Source organism: Helianthus annuus, chromosome 6, assembly GCF_002127325.2.
Source record: "Helianthus annuus cultivar XRQ/B chromosome 6, HanXRQr2.0-SUNRISE, whole genome shotgun sequence".
Taxonomy (NCBI): domain Eukaryota; kingdom Viridiplantae; phylum Streptophyta; class Magnoliopsida; order Asterales; family Asteraceae; genus Helianthus; species Helianthus annuus.
Genome location: NC_035438.2, coordinates 134241824 through 134256022, shown reverse-complemented (window position 1 = coordinate 134256022; position 14199 = coordinate 134241824). Strand labels below are relative to the sequence as shown.

The following is a 14199-nucleotide window of genomic DNA, read 5'->3' as shown; positions in this document are numbered from 1 at the left end:
GCTTAGGTTCCTTGGAAACATAACTCCCTAAGAAATTAAGACTGTATATTTGCTACTTTCAATCAGCAATCTTGAATTAGAGGGTAATTTCCGTTTTGTTTTATATTTAAGCATCGATGTTAGTGGTTAAAGCTGTAGTTTAAACACTAGTTTGGATAACCAAGTCTAATGCAGATCACTAGGTTGGAGGACACAGTGTCCTACAAGTGATACTTGTTGACTCAATCATCAAGACAAAGCCATGTGACATTGGCCTTCTTCACTACTTATTGTCCTCAAGGCCATATAATTATTCATGTTGATCTCCTGTTTGGATTGTGATTGAATATCGATCTCCACAAATTCTTTATAATTTTATTTTCTAGATACAAGACCATGTGTGTTTGTTTTCTCGTCCATGTGCCCCTGTCTATTAGGTGCCTCATTATATCTTCTTGGTATATATATATCATTCAACATGCACAATACACCCACATCTTCCTAGGAAATCATCTACAATATCACCCAACCAGAAGCAATACTTTGATTTTTTTTTCCATAACAAACATTTCCAAGTGAAACAAACTCACACTATCTTGAAAATATGGCCATCCGTATGCCTCGTATCATTCAAGCAAAAAAAATTCTGAGGCGGTCATTATCTAATGGAAGCAGAACTCCAACATATAAGGACATCCCAAAAGGCTATTTTGCAATTTATGTTGGAGAACAAGAGAAGAAGCGACACGTGGTCCCGGTGTCACTATTAAGTGAACCTATGTTTCAGGACTTACTGCATCAGGCGGAGGAAGAGTTTGGGTACAACCACCCAATGGGCGCGCTCACAATTCCATGTAGTGAAGACGTATTCACGGATCTTGCTTCTCGTTTGGGAGCGTTCTGACATGTATACGTTTGTCTTTATAACCGCAGTTTTGTAAACAGCTAACAATTAGGAACACTTTATAGATAGATGTAAATAGAGAATTGTTCCAGTTGAATGAAATTTAACTTGGATGTATTTTTGAGTTGAAGGAATCTTAACTTTTTTTAATTGCTGGTTTTCTTAAAAATACAAAGCTTGTGATCAGCTAGAGATAAAGGAAAACAAGTGGATACTTACAAAGAGAATTACGTTTCTTATTTTGTCACTCAAACTGACACTGCACTCAATCAACTAAATTTTACACCAGGAAGAGACATCCATTATACATAAGTCACTCACTGAACTAAAACAAAACAAACACATGTCCTCACATCATTTGTTAACAATATGGTCTCTGATTACAGCAGAGAGAAATTCAAATTATGATAATTACCTTGCATAGGAACGAATCTCACCTGTTAGTATTTTACATGTTCTTGTAATAGTTGTAAATGATGTCCACATAAGCATGTCACAGGAACAACAAAGGCAACTTTTCTGACCACTACAATCATTAGACATGAAAAAATCAGCACACAGCAAATTGACTACATGTACAAAGATATGATTTAAACGAGATGTTCTAAAAGTTCGCATGTCATATGTAATGATCAACCTGGACGAGACATCCAAAGAACGTTTACTGGAGGTTCTTGGTATTCCAAAACTGTTGATACACTTTTGTGTGGACGCGGCAAGTTCGGTTCGACACTTTAACGGAATGAAGACCAAGTCGGATATCCTCCTATCCTACTTGGGTCCGACAAGTTTGTCTCATTTGTTTTGTAATGTATAAATGAACAATGCATGTTGCATACTTGGTTTATGTCTGTTTGTGTGTTTATAACGGTCTGCAGCAAACTGTTAACAGTTTGCATCATATCCATGTTTGGCAGCCCTCGACGAAACTCCCACTCATATGGGGAAACACCCTTTGTGATGAATGTTGGTGCACTTGTGTCTGTACTTTGTCTGTATTCGGTCACGATGTAAACGATGTCCTTGTAAGTCATGTAAGTTGACCAAGTCAACCGTCCTCCTGGTTTGACTCAGTCAACAGTAAGTAAACTTGATGAAAGTTGTCTGGCTCGAAGGATGAGTGATCGAAGGATAATGTAGATCCTTCGATCACCTCGAAAGATATGCTTCGATTGATAGATCTCGAAAGACTATCCTTCGAGGTCCTTGCTGATCCTTCGAAAGCATTGTATCCGAAAGATGATCCTTCGGACCATCTATCGGATCCTTCGAGCAGACCTGCTGTGTATGGGTATATATACCCATGCAGTGTGTTGTGTTAGACAGTTCTGAGAGTTCACATAGGTGCACACACCGAAAGAGAGAGAGACTTCTTGAGAGCTTTCTGTCCGGAAGTCACACACACACTTTGAGAGTTTACAAGTTAGGTTTGTAAACATTGTGCTTGTAACCGAAACCTTCATTTGCATTAATACAAGTTGTGTTAATCGGTGAACCCTTGTGTGTTGTGTTTATACTTGCTTAATCCCGGTTTGCTCGCTAGCTTGGATTCCGCACTCGCTAGTGGGTTAGTATAACAAGGTTTGAGGTTCGTCATCCTCCGATAAAAAGGGACCTACAAGTGGTATCAGAGCTTGGCTCTTTACCTTGTTTAAAACCGGGTTATTCAAGTTCTTGGTGTGTGTTTGAACCCATGGTTTAACACCCGTTTTTGTTGGTTTTTCTACACTTTTAAACTGGAAAACGTGTTTTAAACTTACCGGGAGTGTTCATAAGTGGGTTGGGTAACTTAAAACTTGTTTTTGAGTGTGTTGGTAATTTCCGGCCATATTCCGGTCAATATTCCGGTGACTGGTTTGAAGATAGGGTTTTCCTTTTTGGGTAAATTATCTTTCAAAATCTTAGTTGGTGGGAAAGTTGTCAGCCTGCCATACCCTTTTGCCGAAAGTTGACTTACCAACCCATCACCTTTTCACCAACCCGTCACATCTGTGTCAGTGTGTCAGTGCACATTCGAAAGATATCCTTCGACTTCGAAAGATATCCTTCGTCATCGAAAGATCATCTTTCGATCAAGGAAGGCTCGATAGATTATCATCCTTCGACCCATCCTTCGAAGTCTAAAACATATCTTTCGATAAAGGAATCTATTCGAAAGATAAGTGTCCGAAAGATAGGGATTTATCTCGAAAGATAAGGATCTTTCAAGTGTGAATCTCTCAAGATTTTGAATCTTTCGAAGCCAGTGCTCGAAAGTCAACAGTGATCCTTCGAACACTGTTGATCATTCGAACAAGTGTGATCTTTCGAAAGTCAACTATTCGAAAGATAAGGATCTTTCAAAAGGGAATCCTTCGAGTTCTTGAATCTTTCGAAACCATTGTTCGAGATACAACAGTGATCTTTAGAGTACTGTTGATCCTTCGAACAATAGTTGATCTTTCGATTGTGGTCAGTTTATTGCTAACAAGTTTCTGTGATTTCTAATCTTTCGACCAGGATCCTTCGGCTGTGTGATCTTTTGGAATTCTTACTTAGCATTTATTTTGCTCATTTATCATGAATCCGAATTGGTGGAATCCGGCCCCCGACAGCGGTAAATATACAAGTTCTGGTGTCACTCCCTCATGGTGGGGCACACCGGCGCCAGACAGTGGAAAATACACGTCTACAAGTCTATCGCCTTCATGGGCCGAGTCTCCGGTATCGACATCTTCTCAGGGAAATCAGTGGGCGTTAGTCTCGAATCAAACTCCTAGTATCCAAAGTATCTTACTGAGCGAAAGTGAAACAGGAAGTTTGAATCGACCTCCGAAGCTGATGCATTTAAATGAGTATCCGGGTTGGGCTGACAGATTCCGTACATATGTTCTGGGTCAAAATACAGAGCTGTGGATACGTTTCACCACAGACTTTGATCAAGCTATCGAGGTCGCTGCTTCAACAACTGCTAGTTTTGCCGATCTTCCAGAGGATCAGAAGAAAATATATGATCTGGAGAAGAAAGCCTACGCCATTCTCACTCAGGCGTTAAGCAAAGACATTTATCATCAATTTGTCAGCTTCAAGACTACAAAGAAGCTATGGGACGGTTTGAAAACCAGGGGAGTAGGAAATGAAGCAACACGTCAATTGCGTCATGATCTGCTCAAGAAAGAATTCGACTGTTTCACATGCTTAGATAAGGAGTCTTTGGGAGACATGACAAGTCGTTTTTATCATTTGCTTACTGAGCTGAATAATTTTGGTGTTACTACAACTCAAGCAGAAGTGGTGAAAAAGTTTGCTGATGCTTTGCCTCCACAATGGAGTAGCTTCTTGGAAATCCTGAAGTATAACGGAGTGTTGAAAACTACAAATATCAACGACTTCGTGCAGCTTCTGGAAAACAAGGATCAGGAGGAAACCTTAAAGGCGAAGAGAGTTCCATTGCCACAAAATCCTGAAATGTATTGTGGAACTTCCAATACTTCGTCTGCAAGAACAGGTCCACATGCTCCTTTGCAAACAACGTTTGTCACAACCACTGATATGTATGGCAATCCGGTGCAAGTTCCAGTTAAGCCACCTACCACCACAGACATGTATGGAAATCCAATAGAACCACCTCCTCCTCCTCCTGCTCAACAACAACGTGCATGTTATGGAGGAACATCATCTGCTGGTCAACAGTCAAAGTCAGGTACTGTACAGCTCGACACGTCAAGCTTCTCTAAAATCAGTGTAGAAGTAGCTAAGGAACACATGGAGCTGCTTAACACTGTAGTGAGCGCGTACTGTGGGTTAATAGAAGGTCAGATTGGCAACATTAATCTGACACAAGAAGACTACAGGCAGATTGATAAAGAGGAGATGGACTTGATGGATATCAAGTGGGCCTTTGCGAGTGCTGTGAGAAGAGCAAAGGATTGGATGGAAAGTACTGGCAGAACCAGCTTGGAAAGTAAGCGAGACACCAAGTATGGGTTCGATAAGCAGGCCGTTAATTGCTTCAACTGTGGTGAAAGGGGTCACTTTAAGAGGGAATGCACAAAGCCAGCTCAACACGGGAATCAAAACCCCTTCAGAAACCAAGGCAACCAGCAGAACAGAAACAATGAGCGTACATTGGTGCCTGTTAACAACCAACCCAACCGGGCACTTGCAGTTCAGGTGGATGAAGGTTGTGACTGGTCAATCCAGTTGGGTGGTGATGCTCCCGATGGAACAGCATGTTTTGCTCAGATTGTGAAGAAGCTAGTTCACACCAGTGGTGGAGAATCTTCTGCCAGTGGTGGTGAATCATCTGAAGATGAAGATTCGTCTGGATACAGTAGAAGTGTTGATGAAGAATCATCCAATTCTGGTGATGATCATGTGGGTGAGACATTTAATGTTTCGAATGATGTTGACTTTGATGAACTTTTGGAGGAAGCTGCAGCAGAAACTCAAAGAAGATCTATTCTGGTGGATCAAGCTGCTTATACTTCGTCTTCTCTCCATTCAGCCTTTATGGCTAATGTCGACAGTTCATCAAGTCAGGTATGTGTCGATGAACCCACTACTATTAATTGTGATGAATGTACTAGGTTGCATGTTAGATGTGCTGAAATGGAGAAAAGTATGTCTGAGTTGCAAGGCAAACATGATGCTTTACAAGCTAGTTTGTTTGACTTGCAAGACAAACATACTACTGTGAATGAGAATTTGAGTGACTTGCAAAGTAAGCATGACGCTTTGCAAGAGAAATATGATGTTACATTCATTCACAATCAGAAGTTGACTGTGGATCTCTCTAAATGCACAGAAGCCAACATGTTTTATGAAAACCATGAAAAAGAATTTAAGTCAGTAATTGAAACATTAAAGAAAGATAAAACTGAACTGACTAAAATGGTTTCAAGAAAACAAACTGATATTAATTTGTATATATCTCGCCTTGAGATTATGCAAAAAGAGATGGCTTGTGTGAAAACCGAAAGTGATGCGATCCAACTCAAGCTAGACAGTTATTTGAGATCTAGCTATGTGTTAGATCACATCATTGATGTTCAGAAGGAAAAGAGAGATGTCACATGCATAGGCTACAAGAAATGTCCACCACCAGTGAGACATAATTATGATGCCATGCCTGATGAAGAGGACAGGGTATTCTTTGAACCGTCTGTGCCTCTAGATGTTAAGGAATTTGCTGCAGGACTCGGATACCAAAAGGAAGTATCCTCAGATTCAGATGTGTCAGCAGATACATTTGTGAGTGCTGAACAGAATCAAGATCCTCCAGTTGTGATTGAGGATGCTGATTCGTCTGATGATGAATCTGATGATACTGTTCCAGGAAAGTCTGATGCGGTAGTCAAAAATGAGGACATACCTCTTGAGAATCACATTCTATGTGATCCCCCTGTACAACCCGCTAAGACTGTTGCAACTGAGTCCTCAACTGCAGAAGAGCCGGAGAGTGTGAATTTGCTGTACACTCTAGTTGGTGATGATAAAATTTACTCAGACAAAGATTTTCCCATTAAGAATGTTAATCAATCCTTAATCTGCAAAGTCTTTGAAAATTCGACAAGTAAGTTTTTGGGAAAGACAGGACCACGTGTTACAGTTACACAGTGTCCTCCTATTCCAAAGGCTGAAATTCGAAAACAGTTTGGCAACAAGAAATTACCAACAGTGCCAAAACAGCAAAATCACACCAAGTCCAAAGGAAAATCACCGGCTCAAGTCCAAAAGAAGCCGAACCAAAAGAAGAAGAAAAATGTTAACTTTGTGAAATCGACGGGAACAGACAAAATTGAAAAGTTTGAAAATCAATCTAACTTAGATTTTGTCAAGAAAACTATTGTCGAGAAAAGAAATGAACCAAGCAGTTCAAAGCCTAGTACCTCGGGTTCACAAAGTTCAACATCATCGGGTAAGCGATCACATGATACTTCGGGGTTTGTAGAACGAAGATCATGTTTTGAGTGTGGAACCATTGGGCATATAATTCGAAATTGCCCATATCTTCATAAGCAGAAAGGAAAGGTTGATGATCCCCGTGGTAAGACTGACCGTAAGCCATCTGTTTCCACAAAACAAGATCCCCGACTTGTAAAAGAAAGGGAAAAGAAACAGAAACGCCAACAGGTCAAGAAGATTGAAAAAGCAATTAAAATCGATGTGGTTCAAAAATAATCTGTTGCTGTAAAACCAGACAATTCTACAACTTCAAACAATCAAGAAGTTAAAGTTTTAAAGAAAGACACTGGTAAAACAAAACAGACATGGAAACCTAAATCGGTTACTGAATCAGGGGGACCATCACAATTCACCAACCATCAAAGACAAGAAGTTATTGTCATTGATGAAAATGGAAGACCCAAGACCACAATGGCTTGGGTCCCCATCTCCAACTAATTCATTTGAGTTCATGTGCAGGGTGCTTCAGGAGGAACTATCAGTAGTCATTGGATTGTTGATAGTGGGGCATCCAGGCACATGACTGGCGACATGAAGCTTCTCTACGACGTTAAATCTATTAGAGGAGGTTATGTTGCTTTTGCTGGAGATAAAGGTGGATATATAACGGGTGAAGGAATGATATCTAATGGGATTGTCAGCTTTGACAAGATCAATTTTGTGCAACAACTTGATCACAATCTTCTTAGTGTTTCTCAAATCTGTGACAAGCAGTTCTCAGTACACTTTGATGCTAATGGATGTTATGTGCTGAAACCCGGCTTCAAAATTCCAAAAGAATGGATTCTCTTGTCGGCTCCAAGGATAAATGATTTGTACGTCCTTGACATGAGCCAAGCTATTACTACGTCTGCACAAGCAACTTGTTTCGTTTCCAAAGCCACAGAAAAAGACACTATCTCTTGGCACAGACGAATTGGTCACATTCACTTACGCAAAATGAATCATTTGGTTTCAAATGAATTGGTGAATGGTGTTCCCCTCAAAAATTTCCATCTTCAAGACGTCTGTGTTTCGTGCTAGAAAGGAAAGCAAACAAAGAAGAAGCACCCTACAAAGAAGATCAACACGGTGGTAGTTCCTCTTGAACGCTTGCACATGGATTTGTTTGGTCCTGTCAAGCACAAGAGTATTCGGGGTGATCAATACTGCCTCGTGGTTACTGATGATTATTCAAGATTTTCTTGGGTTGCGTTCATGGCACACAAGAGTGAAACCTTTGGTATTATCAAAAACTTAATCTTTCAGATTGAGAATTTGTATAAGTTGAAGGTTAGGCGGATACGTAGCGACAATGGTACTGAATTTAAAAATCATTCCATGACGGAGTTCTGCACTTCAAAGGGTATTCTTCATGAGTTTAGTGCAGCTTATACTCCTCAACAGAATGGTGTCGCTGAACGTAAGAACCGCACATTGATCGAGACTGCTAGGACAATGTTGGTAGAGTCGCAGCTACCCATTCCATTCTGGACTGAAGTTGTGGCCTCTGCATGTTACACATTGAACCGAGTCCTTACAGTCAAAAGGCACAACAAGACCTGCTTTGAGCTTCTTCAAAAACGGAAACCAGATTTGTCTTATCTAGAACCGTTTGGAGCTCCTTGCACAATCATCGATCCTAATGGAAAGTTTGGGGCAAGAGCAATTGATGGATACTTTCTTGGGTATGCCACCCCTAACTTACGTGTCTGGAATCTAGAGACTAAAAGGGTCGAGGAATGGTCTGAGGTCAGAGTACAAAGGCACACCTTGCCAGTCAAAAATCCGGGTCAACCTTGGATGTTTGAGTACGATGACTTCTTCAATTCGATCAATGTTGAAGCCGTTGAAGAAAATGCTGCGGCTAGGATGTTTTTCGAGAGTGACAATGCAACAGTTTCACCCGTGGTTCGTCCGATTCTTGTTAATCAAGAACCATCTTCTTCGGTGAACAATAATACTCTCAACAATGAGGATTTTCATGATGCAAATGAATTGAACGAATCTTCAGAGGATGATGAATTTCTAGATGCAGATCAGGAAGCTCCTACAACAGCAGTTCATGGTACTTCAGAGGGTACTCCTCCAGTGGATGCACATAGAACAGCTGAGGCTACTGCATCATCCTCTTCGTCAATTCCGGGCCTTGAATTGGTTGTTGATCTTAACCTCAACAACCTGGGTATAAATGTTCCAGTTCCAGATAATCCAGAGACAAGGATTCATAATACCCATCCTCAACAAAACATCATTGGAAATGTGCAAAGTGGCGTTCAAACAAGAAACATGTTGCGAAACAACAACAATGCAGGCTTGTATGCAGCTATTCGAGAATCCGGGCAACAAAACGACTGGTCCTTCGCATGTTATGTCTCACAGGAAGAACCAAGAACGTGGAAAGAAGCCTTGAAAGATAACGCTTGGGTTGAAGCAATGCAGGAAGAGCTGCAACAATTCCAGAAGCTGGGTGTCTGGAAACTCGTAGAGAAACCTGCTGGATATAAGAAGATTGGTACCCGTTGGGTTTTCAAATGCAAAAAGGATGACCGCGGAGTTGTTATCCGAAACAAGGCTCGTTTAGTCGTTCAAGGTTTTCGTCAGATTGAAGGGATCGACTACAACGAAGTCTATGCACCAGTTGCACGTCTCGAAGCAATTCGAATCTTTCTAGCCTATGCGTCCTTCAAAGGATTCAAGGTTTATCAGATGGACGTGAAAAGTGCATTTTTACATGGTGTGGTTGAAGAAGAGGTGTACGTCGAACAACCTCCAGGTTTTGAAGATCCTATCCATCCCGATCGGGTTTGGTTGCTCAACAAAGCTCTTTATGGTCTTCATCAAGCACCGCGAGCTTGGTATGCAACCTTATCACACTATCTGCTGGAGAATGGTTTTCGTAGAGGTCTTATCGACTGTACTCTTTTCATCAAAGAACAAGATGGAGATCTTCTTCTAGTACAGGTATACGTTGATGACATTATTTTTGGTTCTACTAATGATGTCTTGTGTAGGGAATTCGAGCGTATTATGCAGGATAAATTCGAGATGAGTGCTATGGGGGAAATGACTTTCTTCTTGGGCCTACAAGTACAACAAACGGAGTCTGGGATATTCATCCATCAGACTAAATATGTTGGTGACATCTTGAGCCGGTTCCAGATGTCTGATGCAACGCCCATTGGTACCCCATTGCCAACTAATCACGGAATTACTCCAGATTTGAAGGGAGAAGCTGTTAGTCCTTCAAACTACCGCGCGATGATCGGATCTCTTATGTACCTCACAGCATCAAGGCCAGACATAATGTACCCAACGTGCCTGCTTGCCAGATATCAAGTTAACCCGAAGGCCTCACATCTTGCAGCTGTAAAAAGGATTTTTCGTTATTTGAAGGCGTACCCTGACACCGGTCTGTGGTACCCTAGGGATAATAACTTTGAATTGGTAGCTTTCAGTGATTCTGATTTTGGCGGATGCAAAATCGACGGTAAATCCACAACGGCTGGATGTCAGTTTTTAGGAAATCGCCTAGTCACATGGCAGTGCAAGAAGCAGACGTGTGTCGCTACATCAACATGCGAAGCTGAATACATTGCTGCCTCAAGTTGTTGCTCCCAAGTTCTTTGGATTCAACAACAAATGCGGGACTACGGTTTTGAATTCCTAACTACTCCTATTTACGTTGATAATTCTGCTGCTTTAGATATCACTAGAAATCCTGTGCAGCACTCAAAGACCAAACACATCGAAATCAAATATCACTTCATACGTGATTGCTTTGAGAAAAGGCTAATCGATGTTGTTAAGGTCCACACCGATGACCAACGTGCCGACTTATTTACCAAAGCATTTGACAAATCAAGATTTGACTTTTTATTATTGGTAAACGGCATTAAGGTCAAGCAAGAGTAAAACCAACATCGGAAAATCATTTTTGTAAATACCTTTGTGTTTTAAAATTTGTCTTAGTTTATTGATTTTAGGGGGAGTAAATCCAAAAATCTGAAAATCCAAAAACTAAAATTTCAAAAACACAAAAACAATAGAAAAACAAAAATGAGTTTCCTGGCGAGCAACAGAGAAAATGATAGTACATCAGTGGTCTATCCAAACCTCTTTAAACCTTAAATGCAAAACGATAAGCAGCTCTATATAAGATATATCGGTAGGCTCACAATCATTTTAAAGTGTGCAGGGTGATATAAATCTTAATCGACTGAAGATCAGGTGGGAACCATTCATTGGCATATGGTCTTAGTACCGAAATTTCGTTTGATAGATTGCCGAGGTTCTGAGATATTCGGTCTTTATGCTGCTTATCATCTGGGTATCATGGTTGTATCTTTTACCGAAAAATAACGGGGACGTAAGTCTAGATCTTCCATGATACTATACATACGTGTACATATTGCATACTGCATTCGACCTCAATAAGTGATAAACAATCACATGTCCAAAACAAATAAGTGATAAAAATATCACATTTATCCGGTTGTCAAGTTCGTCTCTCTGCTGTACGGAAGTACTGACCTGTTCACGGACTTGCACCTGTGCCCTCATGCATACGAAAATCAAGTTCCTCATCAATAAGTGATTATATCACAAAGGGCTTGTTATCAAATCAAAATAAGTGAGTATCTCACATCATATACGGTCAAACAGATGATAATCGGTATACTCACCGGTAAGATGAACCCTCGTGCATACCTTGATACGGGAATGTGTCGTGATGTGGATGAACACCGGTCGGTAAGTGGACAACAATACCGATAATGGTTATAGGATGCTTATCTTAATGTTAACTAACTGAACAACAAGAGTGTTTTGGCATGACCGTGCACTGATATGATTCTCTTACCCTCGAAACTCACAAAAAGAATGTCTGTAAATATTTATTTACTGCTTAACTTTTATTGTTTCTTTTAAACAGTTTCGTCGTTTGGTGCATATCAGCACGACATTAGCGGTGATGTCGTTTGATAACACTCAAAGGATTTTAAATTGTTGTCTTTTAATTTCAAAAATACCAAAAAGATTTTAGGCGTGTTTTAATATAAACTTTATAAAAGACAAAAAGATTTTATTTCTGCTTTATTTTCGATCGTACTATGTTGGAGCTCAAGTCTTCGTTACCTGAAACCTGACTGAAAACCGAACTGACTAAATCTTCATAAACGGTCAAAATTTGCAGATTTTGAAAGTTAGAATTTAAAATTGATAAATTTATTAAACTTTCAAACTGTCGGACGGTGTTTGATTATGACATGGTCATTCGTGTGTCATTTGTTTATACTATTCCAAGCAGTTGTTCTCATTACGCGTTTAGATTTCTTGCATGTGCAGATTCTAAAGGCTAGGAGAACATGGTCGATGACAAGCATTGGAATGAAGACACGACGAGAAGGCGCTCAAAAGATGAAGATGATCGAGTTGCCGCTGGCCATCATCAACATCACAAGGATCTCACTTCATAAAGATAAAGTCTTTTCAAGAGCATAACTCAAGGGGGAGCTTATGTTAAGGGGGAGTTTGTCAACACACTTCCTACATGATACGGGTAGTTTGTTGATACACTCTCTGCTTTCAAGACGTGAAGACTTTGAAGATCCTCCGACAATGAAGACTTGAAGGGACATCAGAGTTTTGAGAACTCGAAGACCAAAGACCGTCGAAGTTCGAGACGAGTCTACAACTACAGAAGATAAAGACAAAGCTACAGCCAAGGGGGAGTTTGTTGGTGCACTTGTGTCTGTACTTTGTCTGTATTCGGTCACGATGTAAACGATGTCCTTGTAAGTCATGTAAGTTGACCAAGTCAACCGTCCTCCTGGTTTGACTCAGTCAACAGTAAGTAAACTTGATGAAAGTTGTCTGGCTCGAAGGATAAGTGATCGAAGGATAATGTAGATCCTTCGATCACCTCGAAAGATATGCTTCGATTGATAGATCTCGAAAGACTATCCTTCGAGGTCCTTGCTGATCCTTCGAAAGCATTGTATCCGAAAGATGATCCTTCGGACCATCTATCGGATCCTTCGAGCAGACCTGCTATGTATGGGTATATATACCCATGCAGTGTGTTGTGTTAGACAGTTCTGAGAGTTCACATAGGTGCACACACCGAAAGAGAGAGAGACTTCTTGAGAGCTTTCTGTCCGGAACTCACACACACACTTTGAGAGTTTACAAGTTAGGTTTGTAAACATTGTGCTTGTAACCGAAACCTTCATTTGCATTAATAGAAGTTGTGTTAATCGGTGAACCCTTGTGTGTTGTGTTTATACTTGCTTAATCCCGGTTTGCTCGCTAGCTTGGATTCCGCACTCGCTAGTGGGTTAGTATAACAAGGTTTGAGGTTCGTCATCCTCCGATAAAAAGGGACCTACAATGAAACTCCAAGTTTCGTCATCTAGTGCATGGGGAAACTCCATGATGAAACTCCTAGAGTTTCACCAAGCTAAAGGACAAAACCATCATGAAATTCTAAGTTTCATCATGCTAATGGACAAAACCATGGTGAAACTTCAAGTTTATCCATGACGAAACTTGTGTTGTGATGAAACTCCTAGGAGTTTCACCATACTATAGGACAAAAATCATGGAGTTACATCAAACCTTGTGTAGTTTCGCCATAAGCCCCCATGTTTAGTCACTGTTGTGTCCAGCTGCCAATATAAACACACATGGTTTTACTTTGAAACTATGAGAGCATAACCCACTGTAAGAGTTTACTTCAAAATGTGTGTATCGGTTTGAACCTTTGTTCTCATATAATCAATTAAGTGTGATTCATTGGTTACTTTTTGTTCGTCATCATTATCTGTGCTTGGTTTGGCATCGTTACGGGGATTCCGCACCCGTGACCGTGTTTGTTATAAACAAGGATTCGGTTTCGTATTCGATCCTCTCACGGGACCTACAAAAACCCTACAAATCAAGAGATGATTAATTTATTTTTGACATATTCAATGGGTAAACTTTACATAGATTTATATTTTGTATATCTTTGTTGAGAATTAATAGGTTAATGAATATCCAAGGGGCCAGGGACGATTTTCAAACCACTAATTTGGATAACCAGCTGAACCATCGTTCCTTAGGTGGTAAGACACAATGACCCAATATGGAATTTTTGGTTGAAATGCCAAGACACATGCATGTGATATTGGTCCTCTTATTCACTAGTTAATGTGATAAGAACTCTGACCATATATATTTCCTGGTATAGTCCTTTGCTTGCCAGTGGAGATTGGTGTCCACAAAAGCATCCATAATTTTATTGTAGGGACCCAAAACCATGTGCGTCTGCTCTATCCTCCATATTTCACCGTCTATTGTGAAATGATCACTATATCCTGTTCTTATATAAAGCGTTCAGCATTCCCAAT

At 40.4% G+C, this 14199-nt stretch overlaps 1 protein-coding gene across 1 annotated transcript; it reads left to right on the top strand.

Moving 5' to 3' along the window:
* Nucleotides 1–497: 497 nt before the first annotated feature.
* LOC110934506 (auxin-responsive protein SAUR21) lies at nt 498–990 on the top strand. Its single transcript, XM_022177503.2, has one exon. The coding sequence runs from the start codon at nt 584–586 to the stop codon at nt 881–883; it is 300 nt and encodes a 99-aa protein (XP_022033195.1). The 5' UTR covers nt 498–583; the 3' UTR covers nt 884–990.
* Nucleotides 991–14199: the final 13209 nt, after the last annotated feature.